The 21,685-nt window shown below is 42.2% G+C and overlaps 1 protein-coding gene across 9 annotated transcripts in view; it reads left to right on the plus strand.

Annotated features, from left to right (window-relative positions):
* Positions 1-21,685, plus strand: part of KLHL29 (kelch like family member 29) — a 403,126-nt gene that overhangs the window by 319,284 nt on the left and 62,157 nt on the right. For all 9 annotated transcript variants that reach the window (XM_074581951.1, XM_074581954.1, XM_074581955.1 and 6 more), the window contains one exon: positions 10,798-10,936. In XM_074581951.1, coding sequence (XP_074438052.1) covers positions 10,798-10,936 — 139 coding nt within the window. The remainder of the gene's footprint in view (positions 1-10,797; positions 10,937-21,685) is intronic.

Here is a 21,685-nt window from a genome sequence, read left to right on the forward strand (position 1 = left end):
AGTTTCTACATCATCTACATACGCACATTTCTGATTTTCATTGTGAGACAGACAAATCAATTCCCATCAAGAATCTTCTGTCTAAATTAGATCCCATTATTTTCCGTTTACCTAAAGCTGTAGCTTGTCTCGTCTCCAAATCCGCACGGTTTCAACAGCGTCTTTCAAAGATACCTGGCAACCCTTGATGTTTCTTACTTTTCACTGTCTTTAGTGTTCACATTCAAAACTGGAAACAGTTAATGTTTTTCTCTGTATACGGCTTTTCAGAACACGGCAAGAGGCTTTATGGACCCCTGTCATCCTGCAAACTACCGTTGGGGAGCTATTGGTCCAGATATTTTGGTCATTAGCAAGAGAAGCTGCTAGTATCTTAAATTAAAATAGATCTTTGATTTCCCGCTAAGACCTCTAGAAAAGAAATTTACTTCAATTCTTTGGTAAAACTTTACAACTTTGTCTTGCCGGTGCAAGCTGGAGCCCTGGTGAGGCTGTCATTTGAACTGAAGCTGTATCGCAGCCTCTTTTGTTCTCTCCTCGCCTCAGATGCCTGCTGGCTTGCAGGAGCGAGCGGGATGACTTGTGGTGACAGCTGTAAAGTTGCGGATGGGAGCAGAGAGAGGAAAAAAGCCCTTGTTCCGTTAGGAGGGGGTTTATATCCCTCTGTTTCCATAACTACACAGAAGGAGAAAAACATGCTTCTTTCATGCTTGTCTAGATTCAAAATTGCCTGTTGTCATCCTTTCATAGGTTCAGCACCTTTGCGGGTTGGTCTTAGTGGCATTTTCGGATTATGAAATGATTGTGAAATTTGTATATTGCCTTCACGGTTGAAATTTTGACTTAATCACCGTGTTTTCTGAGGTCTCCCTTTGTTTTCGTTTGTATTTGAAATGTTTTAGCCAGGTCTTATCAACCATCTTCGTTATGTGAAAGCCATTCGGCTCTCAAAATAGCCTTTATAAGCTTGCTTAATTCTTAGAGACCCCATAAATTTTAGTACTCATTAAATAAATCTTTGTCCTTTAATCAACAGACTTTTCAAAAGTGTCTTTTCGGTTTTGATTTTATTCTGAGTTTGGTAAGGCACCTACTTAAACACATCCTGATAACTTATTCCTATATGAATGTAAACAATGTTTGCAGTTAAGTGGTTCCTTGCCTTATCGGCCAGTCACAGTCACAGCTCGTATTCTCTTGCCATACTGTACAAACTCACTGTTCATCCAGCATGGGTACTGGGAAGTGGCTTTGCTAGGATTTATACAAAAATACTTAATATTAACAACAATACCTTCCAAAAAGTCTATTTAAAAATCAAGATTTCAAAAATCAAGGTTTACTTTATTAAGGGGAAACATGAGCCAGGCAGAAGCGAGGAGGACATTTTACAAAATGATTTCCTAAACAGCTACAATGCTGTTAAACCATGAAAACTTCACCATGCTTATAAAAGAAGGAAAAAAATTCAATTATAAAATCTTTCACGTCTTTATGACAGGTATAATCTAGAGATTTGAAAATGTTGTAAGTAGGGAGGTGTTCAAAGACAATCTGACACAAATTAGGGCTTTTTAAACATATGATACTGTATTCCTAAAGCTAAAAACCCCACGGAAGTTAGAGGGCTGTTTCTCTGAGGCCGAGCTGCCCCCCCAGCCCCTCATCCCTGCCCCTCCACCTGCTTTCCCCTGCTACCACTGCCAGCTTTCTGCCTTCACGTGTCTCTGCAATCACGGCCCGGCTCATAGGGCACCAAAAAGAGCTTATTTATCAGTTTTTCCAAACCTGTTGTCATTTCTGTTTGTGAGGGAAGTTAGCAGCCTTGTATTTATTACTGTTGTTTCTTCTGGAACCGCGAGTGGAGATGAGTGCAGCCACCGACACGTGCTGAAGCTGTAGAGCAGGGAACCAGCTGCTGAAGAAGAGTTGTTGGGCTGCAGAATAACCCGGGGGAGGTCCTGGAGTTGGCTGGCAGGGTTTCCTGTCTTTTACTTTACAGTATTTGCTTACACTTGTCTCTTCCGCTACTGTGATGAATCACTAGGTCTCATTGTGGAGACACAGTCTGGACCAAAAGAAGTTCTCTATCATGTGAGACGTCCGCTGGACCAAGAGATGCTGTCCGCGTGCATTTAGCCCACAGCGTAACTAAGCCATCCACGGAGCGTACAGCCCTAAATACTTCGATTTAGTACCCTATTGTTTTTAGAGAATGTATAATACCTTCTGAAGGGGTGAGATTTCAATGCCAAAGATGTCGGTTGCTTTTATTTGCTTTCAGTTAGGCATCATATACTGCAGTGTATGAATGTTAGAAAAGAGGTGCGTTACCACCGGTCAGTAAAGATGGATTTATTTCAAAGCATCGTGTTGATTACACTTATGTACATTTTAAGAAAAAATTAAGTCTTGCCCCTGTAGAAACTGGGCAGCACTGCCTTTGTTTTAAATGGGCAGAGGAACCCCCCCACTCCTTGCTAATTAATGTACGTTAAGTGCTTTGAAGTGTTTGATTGTCAGGTGTTGCACCTTCCAGTTGTATTTATTTTTGTTTTACTGTAATACGTGCGATTTGTCCTGGGTGCACCACTGATTTATTTTCAGAAACCTGTCTTTTTTTTTTTTTATTTTATTTTCTGATTTTGGAAAGCAAGCGTTTTGTTTGCCGGCGGTACGTCTTGCACACGCCTGGGACTGATTGCTGTTAATACACAATTCGCAGCTTTTGTTCTTACACCACCAAAACTGGTCAGCGTTTGACTATTGCTGACATGTCAGGGAGCCTGTTGATTACACTATTGGTTTCACAGATGGGTGCTTCTTGTTCAAAGCCTTCAAAACTAGGAAACGTTTAGCTAATGCCTTGCACTACATGAAGAGATCAAAAAGGTCTAAAAGCTATCTGCTAGTCTTCTGCTACAAGCAATTAGGGTAATACTGAATCCATCCCAGATCACGTAGTAATAAATATTTTAGGCTTCCCTTAAGTGTGTATTGATATTCAGGGCTGCCTGCTGGTAAATAAAACAATCAGAACTAAATTTCTCTTTGAATCTGGGCTATTCTGCGTTTCCAGCGCTCACAGATTATTATTTTTTTCCCTTCTCTTTCTGCCTGTCTCTCTCTCTCTCTCTCTCATTTTGTCTCCAGAGAAAATTATTGTCTGCCTGGAAATCAAGTTACAGTGCTAACTGAAATAGTGGCATGTTATATATGGAACAGGGGGCCAGACTACCAATTTGCTGGGATCCCCTGGGGTTTCTTTGCCTTGGCCAATACAGAATGGGCTGCAGCCAACTTTGTATTTAATCAGGGGTGAATCCTGGGGAAAAAAAAACACAACACCAAAAAAAAACAACCAACAGATCCTGATATAGGAAACTGCATCTTTATCTCAACATCTCAGTGGGCATTTTTATGCTGGATACTTTGGTCTTTGCTGCTTGTCTTTGCGTGGGTCACAGCCTGTGTTGGAAAACTAAAGAGATCAAATTGTGTCCATCATTTTTCTTATTCTTTCTGTGCATCCATATATGTAATGTAAATGCAGTTCGTTTTCAAAGCCAGTCACATACACTCACTGTGCGTTTGTACCCCTGTATGATTATAAATTAGCAGGCATGGATACCATAGAAGATGTTACCTTATAAATCAAAGGAACAAAGGCATTTCCCCTTTTTATTGTTTTTATGCATAACTGATACCAGAATCTCTCCAAAATTGTGTTTAAAGTAGAGTTTCTAGAAATTAGGGTGTAATTCATCTCTGAATATACACAGAAAATATGTTGAAATAGCTCTACAGCCTAAAATAGGGAAATACCAACTCTGACATATGTGAAGGCATCCTTGAGGTACCTCTTAATGTCAATTCTAGTGATGATAATAGCCTGAAAATTGGCTTCAAAACATGATAGAGTGACTTCCCTGAGTTTTTAATATATTTAGAAAGGCTCCTTTTATACATAGAGTTGCAGTTGTCTTCTTCAAGTGAGTAATCACCACAGCTGACTTTGTTGACCCTTTCCCATCATTATAAGGTGAGAGGAATTTGTCTATGTGAGCGATGAAAAATTATTTAGCACAATGGGGCATCTCACTGCCAGCAGTCCTTTGAGCAGAGTTAGCGTATACAGCCACATATGTGTTGTTCAGTAGGGGATTTAAAAATATTTTCCCACTCTCCAGCATCTGTTACTGTTTTCTTTAGCAGCACAGGTGTATAACGGTGTCAACAAGTCTAAGATCTAGACAGGTTGGTCTGCACTACAAAGTCCTACTGCCGTAGCTGTATCAGCTCAGAGTATGACAACTTCACACCTTGCAGTTCACATTGCTGTGCTGACAAAACCCAGCAGAAGACGACTCTCGTTGCCTTTTGTTCAGAGGCTGGTGGAGCTGTGTCAGCAGAGGTACCTCTCCATCAGCGTATTCTCCATCTTCACTTGGGAGCGGAGCCGGGTGGCAGAGGCGCAGCAGGACATGGCCTCGCTGAGCCTGCGCTTTGCGGCTGTAGCGCTCCTGTATCAAGCTTTTCTCAGATCATTTTATCTGGCTTAAGGTTTTGTGAAAGCAAAACATTCAGGAGATGGCCACAAGCCATTTTCAGGTGCCTTTGGAGCAGTCTGGAGTCCTGTGGAAACTCCATAATCAATTGAGACTGGGAGAGGAGGGGTGGACGCACCGGTATCATACAGCAGTATTTTGCACCTCCATCCCAAGCCATTAGCAGCCTTTGGCACTTCACAGGGCAGAGCGAGAGGGTTTCACCATTTGTCTGCCTCCCCCGTCTCCCCAAGAAAGGATCCCCTGAGTCCCAGCTTTGTTACACACCTACTTCTCCTGCTCTTGATGAAGTTGAACTGGAATTGAGATCCAAAGGGACAAAAATGAAAGTATTTATCTGCAAGAGATTAATTCTCACCTTCTGTGCAAAAAATAAAAGAGCCTCTGGTCTCAACTAATTATCTAATCTCCCCTGGTAGTCCCTGGGGAGGGACTCCCGTGGTAGTGCATCCTGCCTCCCTGAGCACGCGGAAGGGGCTGGGTTGTGCGTGGGACATATTTCTGTCTCTATTTGACTGCAGACACCATCCAGACAACCGGACATATAATTTTTAGGGTCCAGGAAGGAAACTGAAGACCACAGGATCTGAGACATGCTCATGCATTAATGATTCCCACAAGGCTTCGCTCATTCCCCCTTTTCTCTGCTACTATTTCCTTTCAGGCCAAAAGAGAATAAGGGACCTATTTCTTGTCCTCAGTCCCAAGGAGGAAGCTGTTCTCCAGAGGTTTTACTTGTCTTCATGCCATGTGGAAGCTGCCGTAGCTGATGGTGTATTTGTCAACTGGGAAATAAGTAACCCCCTGCCCGATAATGATGGGAGACCCTGAGGGATGATGTTCAGTGGTAGCTGGTCTGCAGGGTCGAGATGCCCCAGGGGAGTGGAGAACAGCCTCAGCCACTGCAAAGGCCAGCGTGTCTCCATAGCTTTTTCAGACTGGCCTAACGAGGCAACCGGGCATTTAGTTGTTAGCTCTTTATGCAGCTGCTTCAAGCTACATAGCAACAGCGCGAGAGCAGATGGAGCAGTTTAGCGCGGCACTCTCCAGGCTTTGGAGTTCTCTGTGTCTGTGGGTGTTGTGCTGAGGAGAAAGAGAGAGTAGTCAAAATTGGTGGAAAATCATGAGTTCTTGTGTGGTTCGGTAGGACAGGTTCACCGTGGTACACGCTTTTCCGTCACTTGTAACTCCTATTTGACTGCTAGTTCTTTTGCTTCATAATTTAATCTCTTGTAGCTGCACACACTCTACCGTTGTCTGTCAAAATGAGCAAGTGTGGGCAGTGCTGGCACTTAATGGTTAAAATGTTTGTTTTACATAACCACAGCATAACCTTGGGAATTAATCTCCGTAGTCATTAAGGCAAGAAAGTAATTGGATTTTCCTTCTGGTAACTTTTTTTGGCTTTCCCACATTTTCTGTCCCAATCATGAAAGCATGAGGCTGTCTGGGCAAGCACTGGTCTCTTGCATGTTCTTCACAAGAATAATTAGTGATGTTTCATCAATTACCCTTTGCAGTTTTATAATAGATTAATTTTTCCAAGGAAATTTCTAAAAACGCTGTTTGTGAAAACTGTTCTTCCATATTTCACAGCTCATTATATTTTAGCTCTTGCTGACCCCTTTTAAAGCCTTATCTACTAGAATTTAAGTACAGAGTTCTTCATTAAAAGTGGAAAGAAACCTGAGAGCTTCCATTGTGCCACAGGAATGTGCATTAGCGAGGATCTTTGGCTGGGTGTGCAGTCTCCGCTCTGCTTGAAATACAGAATAAATAAACTTGGGGAATAAGTTCCTTGTTCATTTTTATTTCTGATCATAAGTAATTTAAAAAAAACATTGACTATATAATTTCTGTTCCATTTACCTGATGTGCACTATTACACAGTTGTTCTTGGTCCTACATTTGATCCAAGGCTTATGGGCTCTTCAGTTTAATTTGTAATTTGTCCATTAATTAAGAGGGAGAAAATGTAGTGTGATGGGTGGAGCTGGGGACCAGGAATCAAAGCTTCTGAGTTCTTCCTGGCACTGTTCCTGACCTGAGGAAAGTCACTTACACCTTCTGGCCCATATTGTCTCTGGGACTCTCAATATAATTATGTTTAAATGCCCCCAGGCAATGATCTGAAGGCTGATAATGGCAAGATAGAAGGCGCTTCCTTTCGCAAGCTCCGTAGAGATGTTCGGTTGCAGGTTTCAGGTCAAGTCCCCTTTAGGTTCAACCGCTACATGGCTCATGTAATTATGGAAGAACGTGGGGGTGTCTATTGTGTACTTCTCTATGAAGAAAACATTCAACCAGTCTTTGACTGAGAATGAATTTAGCATCAGTAACGACGGAGAAAACAGAAAGGACTGGCTTGGTTTCTGCAATCCCAACACGTGTGTGCACCCGGGGCAGGAAGGAAAATCCCTTGCACGATGGATGCAAGAGAATTTGCTGCGATTCACTGAGGAGAGGGAACATCAGTGCCCACCCTGCTGAAACCTTGCACCTTAACTGTCCTTGCACTTCATTTTTACCTGGATCTCTTTAAAAAAAAAAAAATCAAATGAGCAAAAAAGCAAACAAAGAAAAAACCCGCTGTAAGACCAAAGAAACCAGAGGAATAATAACCACTAGGAAATTCCCAGCACATCCCTTTCTGAAGGTTTCAGGAAATTCCACTTGTTAGAGGAAACACTAAAAATGAGGAGGAGCCCAGAAGAGGGACTAGCAGGAGACAGCTGAGATCATTTTTCACTGCCAGGACTGCACTGTGTTGTCTCTCCTTTTACAACTCATCGGCAGGCGTTATTACCTAGTGAAAAAATTTGTTTTGCAACTCATCCTGAGTCCTCATAAATCATTAATGCCTGGCTAAGCACAGCGTGTGCATTACAAATACTCGGAGAATGAGGGCCCGTTCTGATATAACCTTGTGTCCAATACTAATGCCTGCTAGTTATTTAGTAATACAAAGGGGCCTCAGCGAGGAAGATCGATGAATCAATGCAGTCTCCTGACTTCCTTCTCTCCACCTGCCTCTTCTCTTTCTAGTTCAGAAACTGAGCTGCGAAAAGTACAGGACTGTTCATAGTTGGCTCTCTCTGGAGGGCACTGCAGCAAGTGTGGGGGATCAGGAGGGGATTATGGCCTCTGAATGGCCGCAGGAAAACGAGGAGCTTCAGTTTCTGATTAAGGCTTGTTCTGATTTCTGCTTTTTTATGAGCCAAATGGCACCACTGCTCCAGACCTGTGTTTTCTGGTTTGCATCCCTTAATGAATGCATGCAGTATAAAGCACAATGAAGTGTGTAAAGAGCATAGATAGAAACTGTGCCCAGGAACTGCAGGACTGGATGTAATTAAGGGGTGCTCAGTAAAGTCCAACTAATCAGCCCATTACCTGTGGGAGCCATTTGGGGACTTTTAGCTTCTCGAATCAGCCCTTACAATACTGGCAAATAGCGCAGAGAGCATCACTGCAGTGGCTGAACTTTGTGTCTTGTTATTTGGCAATCTTGGCCATAATCATGAGTTCACGGACGGTGTCTACTATCCTGCTTATTCTCAGCCCACCTCCCAAAACCCCCAGCCCATGCAGAGTGCAACTGACCTTTAAAGGTCCCTTCCAACCCAAACTGTTCTCTGATTCTATCATCCATCTATGCAGTTGCTATTCATACAGCTGTGCTCTTTGAAGACTAAGAATAATTGATCGTGAGCTTTAAAAGGAGGAAATGGAATGAGGTGAGATGGAGATTGACCCCTTGTGTAAGTGTAATCTTAAATTTGTACGACTTAGTCTTGGTTGGAGCCCTTGTCTTGAAAGCCTTCTGCAAGGAAGATTGCAAAGGGCTGCCACGGATGCTAGAGAAAACGATCTTGAATAGGAACGTAGGAAAACTGCAGATGGGGCTGGAGGACAGTAGCTGGGCAAATATGTAAAGGGGAATGACAGAAAACAAAAGTGAAAATAAGTAGGGGATAAGAGAATAGCAGAAAGTTTAGAGGGAAAAGTAACTCAAAGGCGTGAAATGATAGAGAATTGGTCAGGAGGAAGATGTAGTTGCTGAAAGTGAAAGTGGGAAAATGGACCAAGATAGCAAAAAAAAGTTGTTCATATGTGAAAAGGGACAGAGGAATAGTTCCTTCACAATCGCCTCCAAAAATATGTCAACTATGGCATACTTTTGCCAAGAGCACCTGGTGCTGTTGCTGTGAAACCAGAGACCTTAGTCACTTTGACCCGAAATCAAGTAGAACACCCCTTGTGTCCAAAGCATCCTTGGTCTTTAACGAAGGCCTGAAGTGTTCGTGGTCAGACCTTAGGCACCACCAGCAAAAGCCTGAAACTTCCCTGTGGAAGAGTGAACAGTTGGATTCCATTTTAAGTTTTGCTCAAAATGTATCATTGTACTTCAGCTCAGACGAATTCGTTAAAAATAGTCCCTGCTATAGCACCCACAGGACAGAGTGGTTTATTTTCCCCTATTATAGATCTGACACAAGCCTGCTGTTATTTCTGTGCCCTCTCTAATGATCTGCTTGCTCTCTGGAGAGCACTGACCCATTTCAGCACAGCATAATTAGCCTTTCAGACACTACTGTGTTTCCGTTAAATAGACATAAATGTGCAAGGTGACATTTATTTACTTAGGCTTGAAAAATGCGCACCACAGATGTTGGGGCTCGGGAGAACTTCCATTTCTTTTCATGCAACAGTTGCATCTTTGCATGCTTTCATGTTGTTTGACCGCTAGTGCTTCACTGAAACAACTCCTGAGGAGTTTCGTTGGGGAAGCAGGAGAACACAAAGATTGTTTGGGTCTTCATGTCACCGTAAGGCCCTTTGGTGGTGCTTTGGCAGCCCAGCGGCCGAGCTCAGCAGTGGCATTAAACGCAGTTCTAGTTACACGCTCGTCAGGTCCCTTTTACTCCGTGTAAGGAGGGACTCCATGTAAAGAACTGTTGTTGATTTACAGATCTGTCTGAAGAGGAATGTGTTCAGGGTGTTACGCTGAGAAAATGAGAACCTTGACCTATTGCAAACATAAAATAAACCCAAAATCCTTTAGTATTTAAAATCAGCTCTTTTATCATCTTGATCACTGGCTTCTGAACCGCCAGACTATTGCCCAGGTGAAAAGTATATTATTCGTCTTGATAGCCACTTTGGTCGGCAAAGTTGGAGGGAAGCCTTACCCTTAAAAGTCCAGCCAGCATGTCAAACACATAGGTTGCTTAGTAGTTCGCATCCACACATGAAGACGTGGCACGCTATTATTTCATTCTGTTAGTACCAATAGGCTTTATAAGAGGAGGCATCACGCAAGGTAGGTGCTTTATTGCAGGATGGAAACACTTTCATAGGTTATTTTAATCATTACGATTCTTTCATGATGTGTGAAAGTTGATTGTTGCTGTAAATGAAGCCATTGAAGGCTAAAAAATAAAAATGCTGTGATGGTAAAAATCTTTGGAGTGCAAAAAATGGGAATTGCTATAAAAGGCAGTAATTTATTCTCTGCGTGAGATTATTTTTTATCATAAGGATGCTTTTAAGCTAATTCTGAAACATATACAATTGTAGTCTGTATAGCCGAGGTGTACTGCAAGATGCATTGATAATTTGGCTAAATCTTTATGCACTCTAATTTCTATATTATTTAGAAGTACTATTTTATTCTGTTAACTGAGAGGCTTAACACATTTTTACTATGTTAAGGAGAAGTTATTTTTGCAGGTTTTGTGGTTTTATTATTTTGACCCATATCCAGTTCATATTGCATCATAATACCATATTTTTACTGATATTATTCTAGTACGTTCAAAACTTATTTGCATTTGGATAGAAATTCGTTAGCTCTTGATTTTTATTATAACAGATTATTTTAACTTTTCTGTGATAATGCATTCTCTGTGTTTCTGATTTGCTAATGCTGAAATATTTTGTTTTCGTTTTTAACCCTTCCAAATTTAGGATCGTTTTTGCTTTTTTTCTGTATATATATATATTTTTCAGTTGTTTAGACCTACTGGTTCCTGCTTTTTCTTTTTTTTAATATGTTTTGTTCGTAACTTCTGACTGTCTGTGTTGAGCCAATCTTACCGACAAAAATATCAGTTGTTTCCTGTTTCTCTACTTCTTTACAAAAAAAAAAAAAAAATGAAAAGTAAAAAGTAAAAATAAAAAACTCTTAATGGGAACCCTGGCACTGTCTGTCTTCTCTGTTCTGCAGAAATGTTGAAGGAGTTGAACCAGCAACGCAGAGCGAAAGAGTTTACAGACCTGAAAATTATTGTTGAAGGCAAAGAGTTTGAAGTCCACCAAAATGTTCTAGCTTCCTGCAGCTTGTATTTCAAGGACCTGATTAAAAGGTTTGCCTTCCTTCCAGCTGTGATCTGCTCTGTTCTTTTGTAGGGCGCATTTGTGTCGCTTTTTTTTCCTCCCCTCTCTTGCAGGTTTATGAAGATTGAATCTCCTGTCACAGAGCCAGTAGCCATTCTTTCCACCTCCTCTGAATGTATTTCCAAACTGAGACTCAGACCCATTTGTTACACATCTGACTCGTACAGTGTAATTATTTCTGATCGGTAGAGGCCGGTTTTGGCCGAAGAAAGTGTTTCACCACTGAGAGATCTAAGATTTAAACTCAACCGCTAATGGTGATTCAGACCACAACTGAAAACTGTTGCTGTCGGTGTTTTCAAGGGACTCTGTCACATACGACAAAAGTCTGTCCTTCGGGCTGCAATAAGCCATCAGCGTTCTGGTGAACGATGCTCAGGCATCATGCTAATAAAGCATTTTGAGTATCGTAGTCCCTTCACCCTGAAATCTTTGTTACATGCTTTTGTGTGGCTTTTATGGGCAAAGGGATTGATACTTTTATTGTTTGGGGACTTTTAAAAGAAGAAAAGACAACTGATGAATTTCTCCAGAAAAGATTGGAAATAAGACGATTTTCTGGTCAAAATATAGCTCAGTCTGCATGTTAGACTAGGGTAGTTTTTTCCTACAAACACTCTAGCTCAGGGTAGGTACAATATGCACATTTTCTAAACATCATGTCTCCGCCTTAGCATTTTCCCCCCTCTGTTTCTAGCTGATTGATTCTAAACAGTGCATGATAATCTTTTTTTTCCATTACATTGATTTTTCAATTTGTATGCTTCATATACTCGCATAGGCATAAATTGGTACTCTCGTATTATTAGTAAGTTAGAGTAGCAAGTAGGGAGAAAAAAAACCGTGAGGATAACTTTCATTTTTCTCTCAATCATCAGCAAATTAATGCAGCTGCTGATTTTGCCTTGCAGTATTTTCCTGAGCAGACTGAGCCTGGACTGTGCTAAAAAATGGGATTAAAGAACATTTTGCTTGCTTCAAATCCTGTATTTAAATTTTGCCAACTAACACAATAGTGACTGTATTTTATTTCAGGATGGCATATTGGCTGGTATCTCCTTTCAGTGTATTATGTCCTTTTGCACAAAGCTGGTTTTATAATTATGGATATATATTACATTTCTATGATATAACTGTGCTGACTGCCTTATCAATTATTCATAAAAAATATGTTGGCCTAGGAAGCATGTCTTTTCCCCTCTGTAAATCTAATGATTGCTAGCTGTAGCTATGCCAGATCTCTCCTGTCCTTTCTCTTCTGTCTGCTCATTATCATTTAATTGTTAAGGCTACAGAATATGCTTTTTACGGTGATAAGGAGTAGAGTCTATAGGGAAAGAAAATCTTAGAATCAATTTACAGAAATCCAATAACTGACTGGCCAGAGACTGTCATTTGGATTTTGCTGTGAAGACATCTGTTTGTGTGCAGAAGTCACCAGGCAGCATCTATTTCTAGAAGCACACTGAGGAATGTTGCTGCTTTATTATTTAGTATATCAAATGGAGATCTACTTTAGACTGAACACTGCTCTGATGTGAACTCATTTAAAACAAACACAAAAAAACCCAACCTTTTTAAATGCGCCGAGAAGAGACTGGGAAAGCAAAACCCCGGATTTATTGTCTTTCAGCTGCTCACATAAGGCTCACATGTGTTACAAGAAAAAAACAGTGAAAGGTTTAGCCCGTTGGCCAGCCTCGCCACTTTTTGCCTGCTTTCACATCATCAGCAGCAATAAATATTCCAGAGGTCAATTTGTGTCCGGAGTCGGGTCTCTCCATCCCAGTTGTCTTCCATACATAACCTCCCTTGCACACGTGTAACCTTGATGAAGGCTAATGGAGTTGCACAGGTGTATCCAAGGCAAAAATACCTTTATTGCTGCTCATGATGCTTGAATAAGGAAAAATCCAGCTTGATGTCGAGTTGAGTTTGCAAAACTGTCAGGTGAGAAAAATAAATATTCACCTGTAAACTGAGCAAACGTGTCTTTGCGAGACAATAAAATCAGGGCTACGGGGTGGAATTTCTAAAGACTTGCTTTTTAGAGGATACTTGCCATGGAAAGCCTGGTCCTTTTAGAAGTCAATGAAAGTCAAGGACTCGGGTTACGAGGGACTCAATATTTTGTAGGATCATGCCCTTAATAATGCAAAGTCATTATAGTTCACAAAATCAGTATGTTTATTAATACGACATGTCTAGAATCCTCTCCTCTTAGCATCTCCTTTGAGATGCTCCTTTAAGCTTTATGTGGTATTTATGTTTGTATTATTATAGAAATCAAAACAAGAAACGGCAGTTTTTCTTGAAGAATAAAGGAGATCTCTTTATGTTAAGTATAATATAAAGGCCATTTCAATCAGTGCATGCTAGGGTTAAACTCTAAGCCCATTCCAGCCGAAGGCACTGCTGGGTCACCAGAAACGTCAATGAGAAGGTGATCTGTTCGTGAAGGTGCTATGCGCATCCATATAAACGTGCGGAAAAAGAATATCTTTCAGAGTATTTGCTTTGGCTGTTCTTTGCCACAGGCTAGTTATCGTTAACCTCATGTTCTGCCGTTGATTCCACTGCGCATTGGAGTTGGTATCTGATGGTAGAATAGCAAGTAGTGTCTCGAAAGAATACAAGTGAAATGTTCAAAAACAAATAAGAACAATTATCCCCGCTTCAAAAAAAAACCCAAAGTATAGACACAAAGCATAACAGAACTAGAGTTATTGCCTATTTTGAGGAAGGCCATTTCGTGAGAATTAGTCACAGCAGAGAAAAAAATATCTTGTTCTTATTGCACTGTAGTGAAAAGATGATAACCAAGTTTGTGTGACCAAGACAATTCTGAAGTTATTTATTATTTATGAAATAAATATGGTAACGAGAGCACGCTTTGAGACACCCTTCTCGGAAAATGGTTAATCCTGCAATGTGCTGAGTATTCTAGTCCTTGTCCAGAAAAGTTCTTGTTCCATGCGATTTATCTTCTAAATATATAGGCATAGACTTTTTGAGGTTGGGTTAGTCCAGTCTGAGCCTAAACTCAGCACCGTACCAAGCACTGAGCTGTTAGAAACGGGTTAACCAGTCCCTGTCAGGAGCTGCGCAGCACTCCAGCCCGAGCCAGGACTTCACCTTCATCTCTCTCATAAAAACTGCTCTTAGTCCTTTTCAGTGAAAAGGACCGAAATCCTGAGATCTGAAAAGGATTAGGTGTGTTAGGAACAGCAGGTGTGAAATGGTTCCTGACGTCTGTTCCTCTTCATTGTGCCCACGAAGGGAGGAAAGTGAGGTGCAGGGGGCAGGACGGGGATGTGTGAAGATGGGTGCATGCCCAGGGGTGGTCCCGCAGTAGGACATATTGCAGTAACCTCAGGGGCTGTGGGGCTATCGCTAACAACCTCAGGAACAATTTTATACAATATTAAATATACCTGGGGAGCGCTAGCTTTCCTTCAGTTCTCTTCATAAAATCCTCTTTAAAGTGTATTCTTTTTCGGGTGAATATTTGAGCCTACTTTATGACAGGTCGGGGTACTCGGGCGTTGAGTACTTGGCCTTACTGCTTGCTCCTTTGGGTGTAGAGCGTATAGAGGAGTTGCTATACTGTATTTGCAGTTAAGGAACTCACGTGGTTTGTCAGCTTCTTCAAACTGTGACCCATACAAGGTTACTGCAGGATGGGACTTCAGGAAAAAGTGGATGATAAATAGCAGCTGGAATAGGGATCTGTCCCCTAAATACCATCTCGTGTATTCTGAGTGTACCACCAGCCACAGCTGCTTCCAGTCTGCCTCTGACTTTGGCCTCTAATTCTCACCTATGTTTTTTGTACTTAAGAAATCAGCCTTCCCAAAGCAAGGGCCTAATTTGTGGCACAGGCAGTGAAGAGAAGAATCTTGAAGGTTTTTAGAAGGAGCCTCTGTGCAAGGAGGTAGGAGATCCCTCTGGAGCAATGAGAGGTGCTTGTCTCTTGCTGTCAGTCAGTCAACATTTGGGTCCAAGGTTGATATCTAAGGCAGGTTTAGCCTAACCTCGCCTTTTACACTACTGCTCTAGTCTGCAGCGAGGGAGACAGACCTGTTGAGGAGGCAAGTCCTCTCACCATAAAATAGGTGTCCAAGATGAGAGATGAAGGAGGAGGCCATCCCTCTTTACTATTAATAAAGAAAAAGCTGAGGTGATTTGCTTAGACTATGAAGTTATGAAGGATGTTACAGGGCTTCCTTCAGGGGTCCAGCCTAAGCTGGTTATCTAGGCTTCCTCTGCTGTCATGAGGGAAGACAGGAATATCCGTAGGGCGATTCATCCCACCTTATGATAAATAGCATGAATTGCCTTCTGGAAGTGCTCATTTTTCATTGCCCACGGAGAAAGGCCCGTCACCCAGCTCTGATTAGACACCTGAATCGTAGTTCGCTAAAAGTACACGAATGATTCCTTCCTGAAACTACTGTTTGACTGAATGTCACACACACACATGTATATATGTACACAGAAAGAAAGAAGTAGATCAGGATTCATCAAAACCCCCGTATCTAAAATGCCCCTCTCCCAGAGCACAGATTTTGGTATTTAAACCGAACTCGTAGCTACAGCGCCTTGGTTTGGGGAAGGAGGAAAATGAGCTCTGTGTCTGTTGGAAATGGTGGAAGATGTGTGTGTTCTGGAAGGAAGGGACGGAAAATCCCATGAAAAGGCATCATTTTTTTTTCCAGCTGCGTTTGGGATAGACAAATACAGCTGCTGGATAAATGGAATGTCTGATATTTCCGTAACCAAGAAAGTTTCACCGGAACATTTTAATTTGCTGCTTTCGTCTTCTTAATCTAACCCAAAGTGCTGGAATCTCTACCAAATATGACATTAATAATAGGAAGCACTTGACATCGGTCTCATCTTGGCTGAAGTGCTGGCTTTTATAAGCAGACTTTAGCTTTCTTTCTCTGTGGGCAGTTACTAAAGATAGACAGATCCTGTCCTACAAGCTTTATCTTTTCAAGATTTTATTTTAACGGTGCATCCTAATCTTGAAGTCATCCTGGCTGCCTGATTCCACGAGCACAGAGCAGTAAGTCACATACAGAAAGAGATTCGGTCACAAGAAGTGAACGGTTTTGATGCAGTGTAGTCTGGCAACGCTATGTTCATCCTTCTTTTCCTAAGGAGCAGAGCCAGCGAGTTCATGGCCAAATTGCTTTTCCACGATACCTTGCCTCTTTTGGCAAGTGTTCACATTTCTTTTTTTTTTTTTATTTGTTTTCAAATCCAAGGTTGTATATAGTCTCTTAGGGCTTGAAGGCAGGGCAGGGAGAAGTAAAGCGTTTAGGGTGAGAGGACCAAACTCCTTTTGCTTTGCACCTACGCTGAAGACAGAGATGTCACTCTGCTTTTTACACCATTGTGTGGAAAGGCGGCATTTGGATGCAAGACAGAGAAACCTGCCGCTATCCATCTGAAACAGTCTGACAAAACTGCAGAAGCATTTAGGTGTCTGGAAAACAGACTGTCTGGTTTCTGTTTACGTTGTAAAAAGCCCAAAATGAGAAATAGCAGATGAAAGAAAAATCTACTCTTAGTGACCCCTTCGTCTTTTCCTGCTTATTAAGAACCTTGCTTTTAACTCCGGGAGAGGAGCAGGCTGCATTTCTACATCTGCATGCTTCAGCTCCATTGTAGAACAGAATGAATGTGGAAACAAATTATAACGTTTCTTTGAAAACAGAGAAATGGGGAGTTAAAAATATGATGTTTGTTTCGGGTGCCAGGAGAGCTATATTGTGCCTAGACAGAGAGCGCCAGTGGTTTCTGTTAAACCGTTTAAAGGAGTCTGTGAGAATGGGAGCTTGCATGGGAGTGTAAAATACTCTTCACCCTTTACTGCCAGGGTGCAGGTGCAAATTATGCTATGGGCGACATTTTTCTCTTAAACGAGGGACTGGTGACTGCTGTGTGTTGGGCGCAAAATCCTGGCATGGGATTCTGCTTTGGGTGTCCCCTTTCCCGGAGCTCTGCCTGGCCGAGCCCCGCGTTCCCACCCGCCTGTCGGAGCCGCCTGCTGGGCTTCAAATTCTGCAGCTGCCAGGCCTTGGAAAACATGTTTTCATCAAGCAAAAATGTATGGTCTTCTACATAAATGAACTGCAGCTTACAAATATTCAGTGGGGATGCCGGGCTGCCAGGCTAAAGAACTGCCACAAAACCCGTAGCAGGCGTCGCAGCCCGGCGATTTCCAGCCTGGCGAGCGTGGCCATGGATTAGGAGGGTGAGTGGCTGGGGCTGGATGCTGGCTCTGAAACAAGGGACAGATCGATGTGCCCTGCTCTGAGGAGAAACAGTGGCGAGGAGGAGAGAGGGGCTCTTTGTCAAGCCTGGAGGTGCGGCGCAGAATTAAGCTTCTGTCTCGGAACGGCTGCAGCTCGCAGAGGCACCGAGCAGAATCACTTAACCTCTCGCTCCTCTCCCTCATTGACAGCATCTCTATTTACTGTAGTTTTGCCTTCTCGCTCACATAATTTCTAGACACAACTACAAATCCTGCGAATCTTATCCAGGGAATGACAGACTAATCACCTCTCTTGCTCTGGCCGGACCTATCTGCGAGCCCTGCAGCTGTCATACAACCACTCATAAGATGCCGGTGCCAATGACCTCCCTATACGTACTTACATCTCACAGCCCTCTCTAGGCTTGACTGGGTTGAAATTTAGGGGTGAAAGGGAACAGTTATCTAACAAGGTGCAGTTCAAGCTAAATGATCAAAGACAAGGAAAAAAACTTCCACAGCATAGAAACGGGAGCCGTGTTCTTGAAAGCCATCATTTTTGGGCCGCTTCCAAAAGCCAGTCTTGCCCTAAAACGAGGGTAATCAAATCTCCGACTCCAGCGTGCTCGCAGGTAGCTCCAGGGATCAGCAGTTCACTTCCTTTCATTTAAATCATCAAGGATTAGCCACTTCTGGGTTGGGATAATGAATTTGAATTAATGTGACGAGGTTATGATCATATCAGGTAACGACCCCCCCCTTTTTCCCCCCTGCGTAGCGCTAAGCTTCGGCGACTGGAATACTCCAAGCAGGTCAGCGGGGTGGTGCAGGCAGGGGTTGATGGGGTGAGAAGAGCTACCTGCCCTTTCCCGCACAGACTGCGGCCAGAGGAGATGCGCCGTGTTACCGTTCATCGACGGCCAAAGCGCAGGCTGGCTCCACGCGTGCTGTAGGGAAGCGCGAGCAACACCCTGTAGCTGGGTGAGAAAGAACCAGTGCCTGACAGAATTAATTCTAATTACTGAAATGCTGATTGGGATCTTTGGGCACTACCATAATCATAGTAGTAGTAATAAATAATGATTGTGGTTATCATTATTTTATTATTGTTTTCCCTGTAGTCATTGCAATGATGAGAAAGCCGTGGATAGACTTACTTAGATAATTACTTGTATAAATTTCACCACATTCCTAAGAAACAGATTTATTAGCTGCATAATGCCAGCTCTCTGCTAAGCTGGTTTTTGATGGTGTAATAAATATCATTAAAACAAATCAGATAGGAGTTGGTTAAGGGGGTGAGCTTTAAGTTTGATGAGAATAATTTTCTTATTGTGTCATTTCATTTTTAATCTTCCTTCCCATATAATCCACCAAAACCTGCTTGCATCTTTTATTTACCTTTAACAAATAGTAGCTCTCACCCCGGGCTATTTTGACACATATTTGCTGAATTAGGCTGCCAGAAATACTTGCAAGCAAGTTAGATCCCGCGATGTTAATAAATTGGCCCAAATTGTTGGGTTTTTTTCGCTTCTCCACCTTGTGAGATTCAGTTTATCCTCTAGGTCGTGAAATGCTGTTCTTCCAAGGGCACTCGCTATTCGCATCTCCATTCACTTGCTGGTCGTTTAAGCCAGCATCTTCAAACTCCTCGTCTTCTTTCTTAAATCTCAGCGGGGAGGCAGATTTGTGCCTCCGACTGTGATCTCCGACACTATAGCGTTACAGGCTGCCTCTGGTCCCGCGCCTTTAGAAACGGTCTTGACCGAGCAGTTAGGTTGTGTTCTGTCGGTGAATAGCATTAAGGGTATATAGGAGACGTGGCTCTTTTGTTTGTTTTATTCTGGCCGTGTTCTCCGTGAACAAAAGCATTTGCTGTTAATCCCGTTGCCCGCCTTGGTTTGTAATGATCATTTCTGTGATGGTGAATTAGCAGGAGCTGCTAGTGCATGCCTGAGCTCACAGCCATTAATTTTCCTGATTTTCTTCGGATAGAGCAGGTGCAAACTGGCAGCGTTTGACCCTAATAAGTTACACTAGTCTTGCCAAATTTTGTTTGCCTGGAACAAGGAACATTATTTGTATCGACAACCTGGTAAAAAGTGAGCAAATGGATTTGTTGGTCAGGTAAATTTTCATGACAAATTTGCAAGCCTGTGTTTAAACAATGTAATTTATTTAATCTTGTGATTTTACTAGTTCTTTATCGTAATCATACAATAGCAGCATTACGGTATATGTTTTCTTCTCTCACAAGACAGATGGATAGTGGCTGAGGCTCAAAGATAATATTTATCTACAAGATAGTATAACGAAGGCAGAGATTTGCAAGTTAATACATTTTGAGCTGATAAAATAATTCCAAAGGAGAAGCAATGCTAGGGTGTAATTTATTTTTTAAAAAATCCTATTTAATAGAACATTCAGTGCCTTATGACATACATATTGCAATGATGTTGCTCTATAAATGTCCCTTCCTGTCATCATTTACATGATTGATTACCTTGCAGCTGCATAAACTTGAATAACTCAGTAAATAACCTGTTACCACAGTGCGCACATGCATCTTGCCGCGTGTGTCGTGGAAATGTATGTTGGTATGTTTGGGCATCTACGCTTTTATATCTCATGAGCGTGTAATTATGATAAATCAAGCTCTTTGGTATGAAATACGACTTTCCATGTAAAGTGCCGTGACTGTTCTGTTCGTAGCTGAAGGTTGGCCATAATATAACAAAGTTTGTTGCTTCTCCCAAGATAAATAGACGTGTGCGTTTTGAACCATTAATAACTCTGAAGATGATGAAAAGTCGAATAGTGGACAGTTAAGATGCAGCAACGTTGTACTCTCTTCTTTGCCTGGAGTTTCAATGCTTTAAGGATTATGTTCCACAGTAAACAAGATGTTCAGTCTAACTTGTGTAGACTTGAGCAGGAGTTTTTAATGAGCACATAGCTAACAGACTCTTAAGACTCATGAGACACTGCCTATCCCTGTCTGCGGCCCTTTCTTCGGTAATCAAAATAATTTGACAGAGACAGGAAAAAGTAGCTTCCCTTCATTTAAGTGCTTCATCTTACATAAAACCCGTGGATTTCCTGTTTTCTGGAGACCAAAACACAGTCCAGAAAACAAAGCAATTTAATTTGATTTTTTTTTTTTGCCCTATCTCGGTAGCAAATATTTTCCTCTAGTGGAATGGGAACACAATTAATGTAGGGTAAACATTTATGTTCCTAATCGTGAAAGCAAGGCAGCAGGATCAGCTTCTCGAGCTGTTGGGGCAGATGCCGGGAAGGCGCGGGGTGAAGAGGCCAGCAGGCAGCTGGCCGGTGGGACAGGCCGTTGCTTTGGTCTGTGCGGGGAGGGACCAGCCCCAAAATCTGGGTTTCAGATGCCTCAGTCCGGGGTGGAGCTGGAGCTCCTGCCTGCGTGCCGGCAGTCCCGTAGCTTCCCATTAGCTCAAATATGTGCTTTTAGTGGAGGATATTCCCATTCCTAAGCAATAGATAGTCAAAGATACCAAATATTTTTTTATTACACTACCAGAATCAGTCTGTTTCCTATTTCCTAAAAATAAATTCTGAGTGTAATACGAACAACGCCGAGGCTATGTTATGGAGGTAGCTCTTTGCCACTGCCTTCTGTTGGGAGAAGCAGGTTCACAAGCAGAAGTGACGGACCTCGGAGAGGCCGAAAGAAAAAGACACACACTGAGTCCCACGTGCTTGGGGAAAGCGCAGAAGTGAGAATTCTGAACGTGTCTTTGTTTTAAAAGTTCATCATTTATTTCAGTGCCCCTTTTGGAGCGCAAAGCTTAAATATACGTCATACCTTTGAGTCTACGGCAGTGAGTCATATGGCTTTGAATGTAAATAGGTGTGACAAACTCTGTCAGTCCTCCTGTTCCCAACCAGGCAGCCTGGGAGGAAGCCGAACCAACTGTTCCTCGGCAGTAATGTACATTTACATAAAATGTTTCACATTTTTCATGTTTATTCCATGCAGATGGCTCCATTTTGAACATTCAGAATTTGTTTTGACTTTCTGACTATAGCTTGTAAACAGAGAGTTGGCTGGCATCTGTACCCGGTATAGGTAGCTTATCATATTTGATGTAAAATTGAGCGAGCCTGTAGCCAAACCCATTAGTCAGTCAAAATAATGCTGCAAGTCGGTTAAAGGCAGCGTATCCAAACCATGAGGGAAGCCTGAATGGGAGGCAGTAGCGTTGTCCGTAAATTGACAAATTGATGTGCTCACAGTGTTTCGCTTCTACAGCTACTTTAGCCAGGCTCTAAATGCGGCTTTGCGAATCAAGGCATCTCACTATTAAATGTTTTGAACTGATCACACAGAAGGTCTGCGACGTGAACGTGTTGATACGAATAATGCAGGGAAAATGCATAGATATGCATATATTTATAACTCAAGATGCAGAAAACTCAG

The sequence above is a fragment of the Larus michahellis genome, chromosome 3 (genome assembly GCF_964199755.1).
Source record: "Larus michahellis chromosome 3, bLarMic1.1, whole genome shotgun sequence".
In the NCBI taxonomy this organism is placed as follows: Eukaryota; Metazoa; Chordata; class Aves; order Charadriiformes; family Laridae; genus Larus; species Larus michahellis.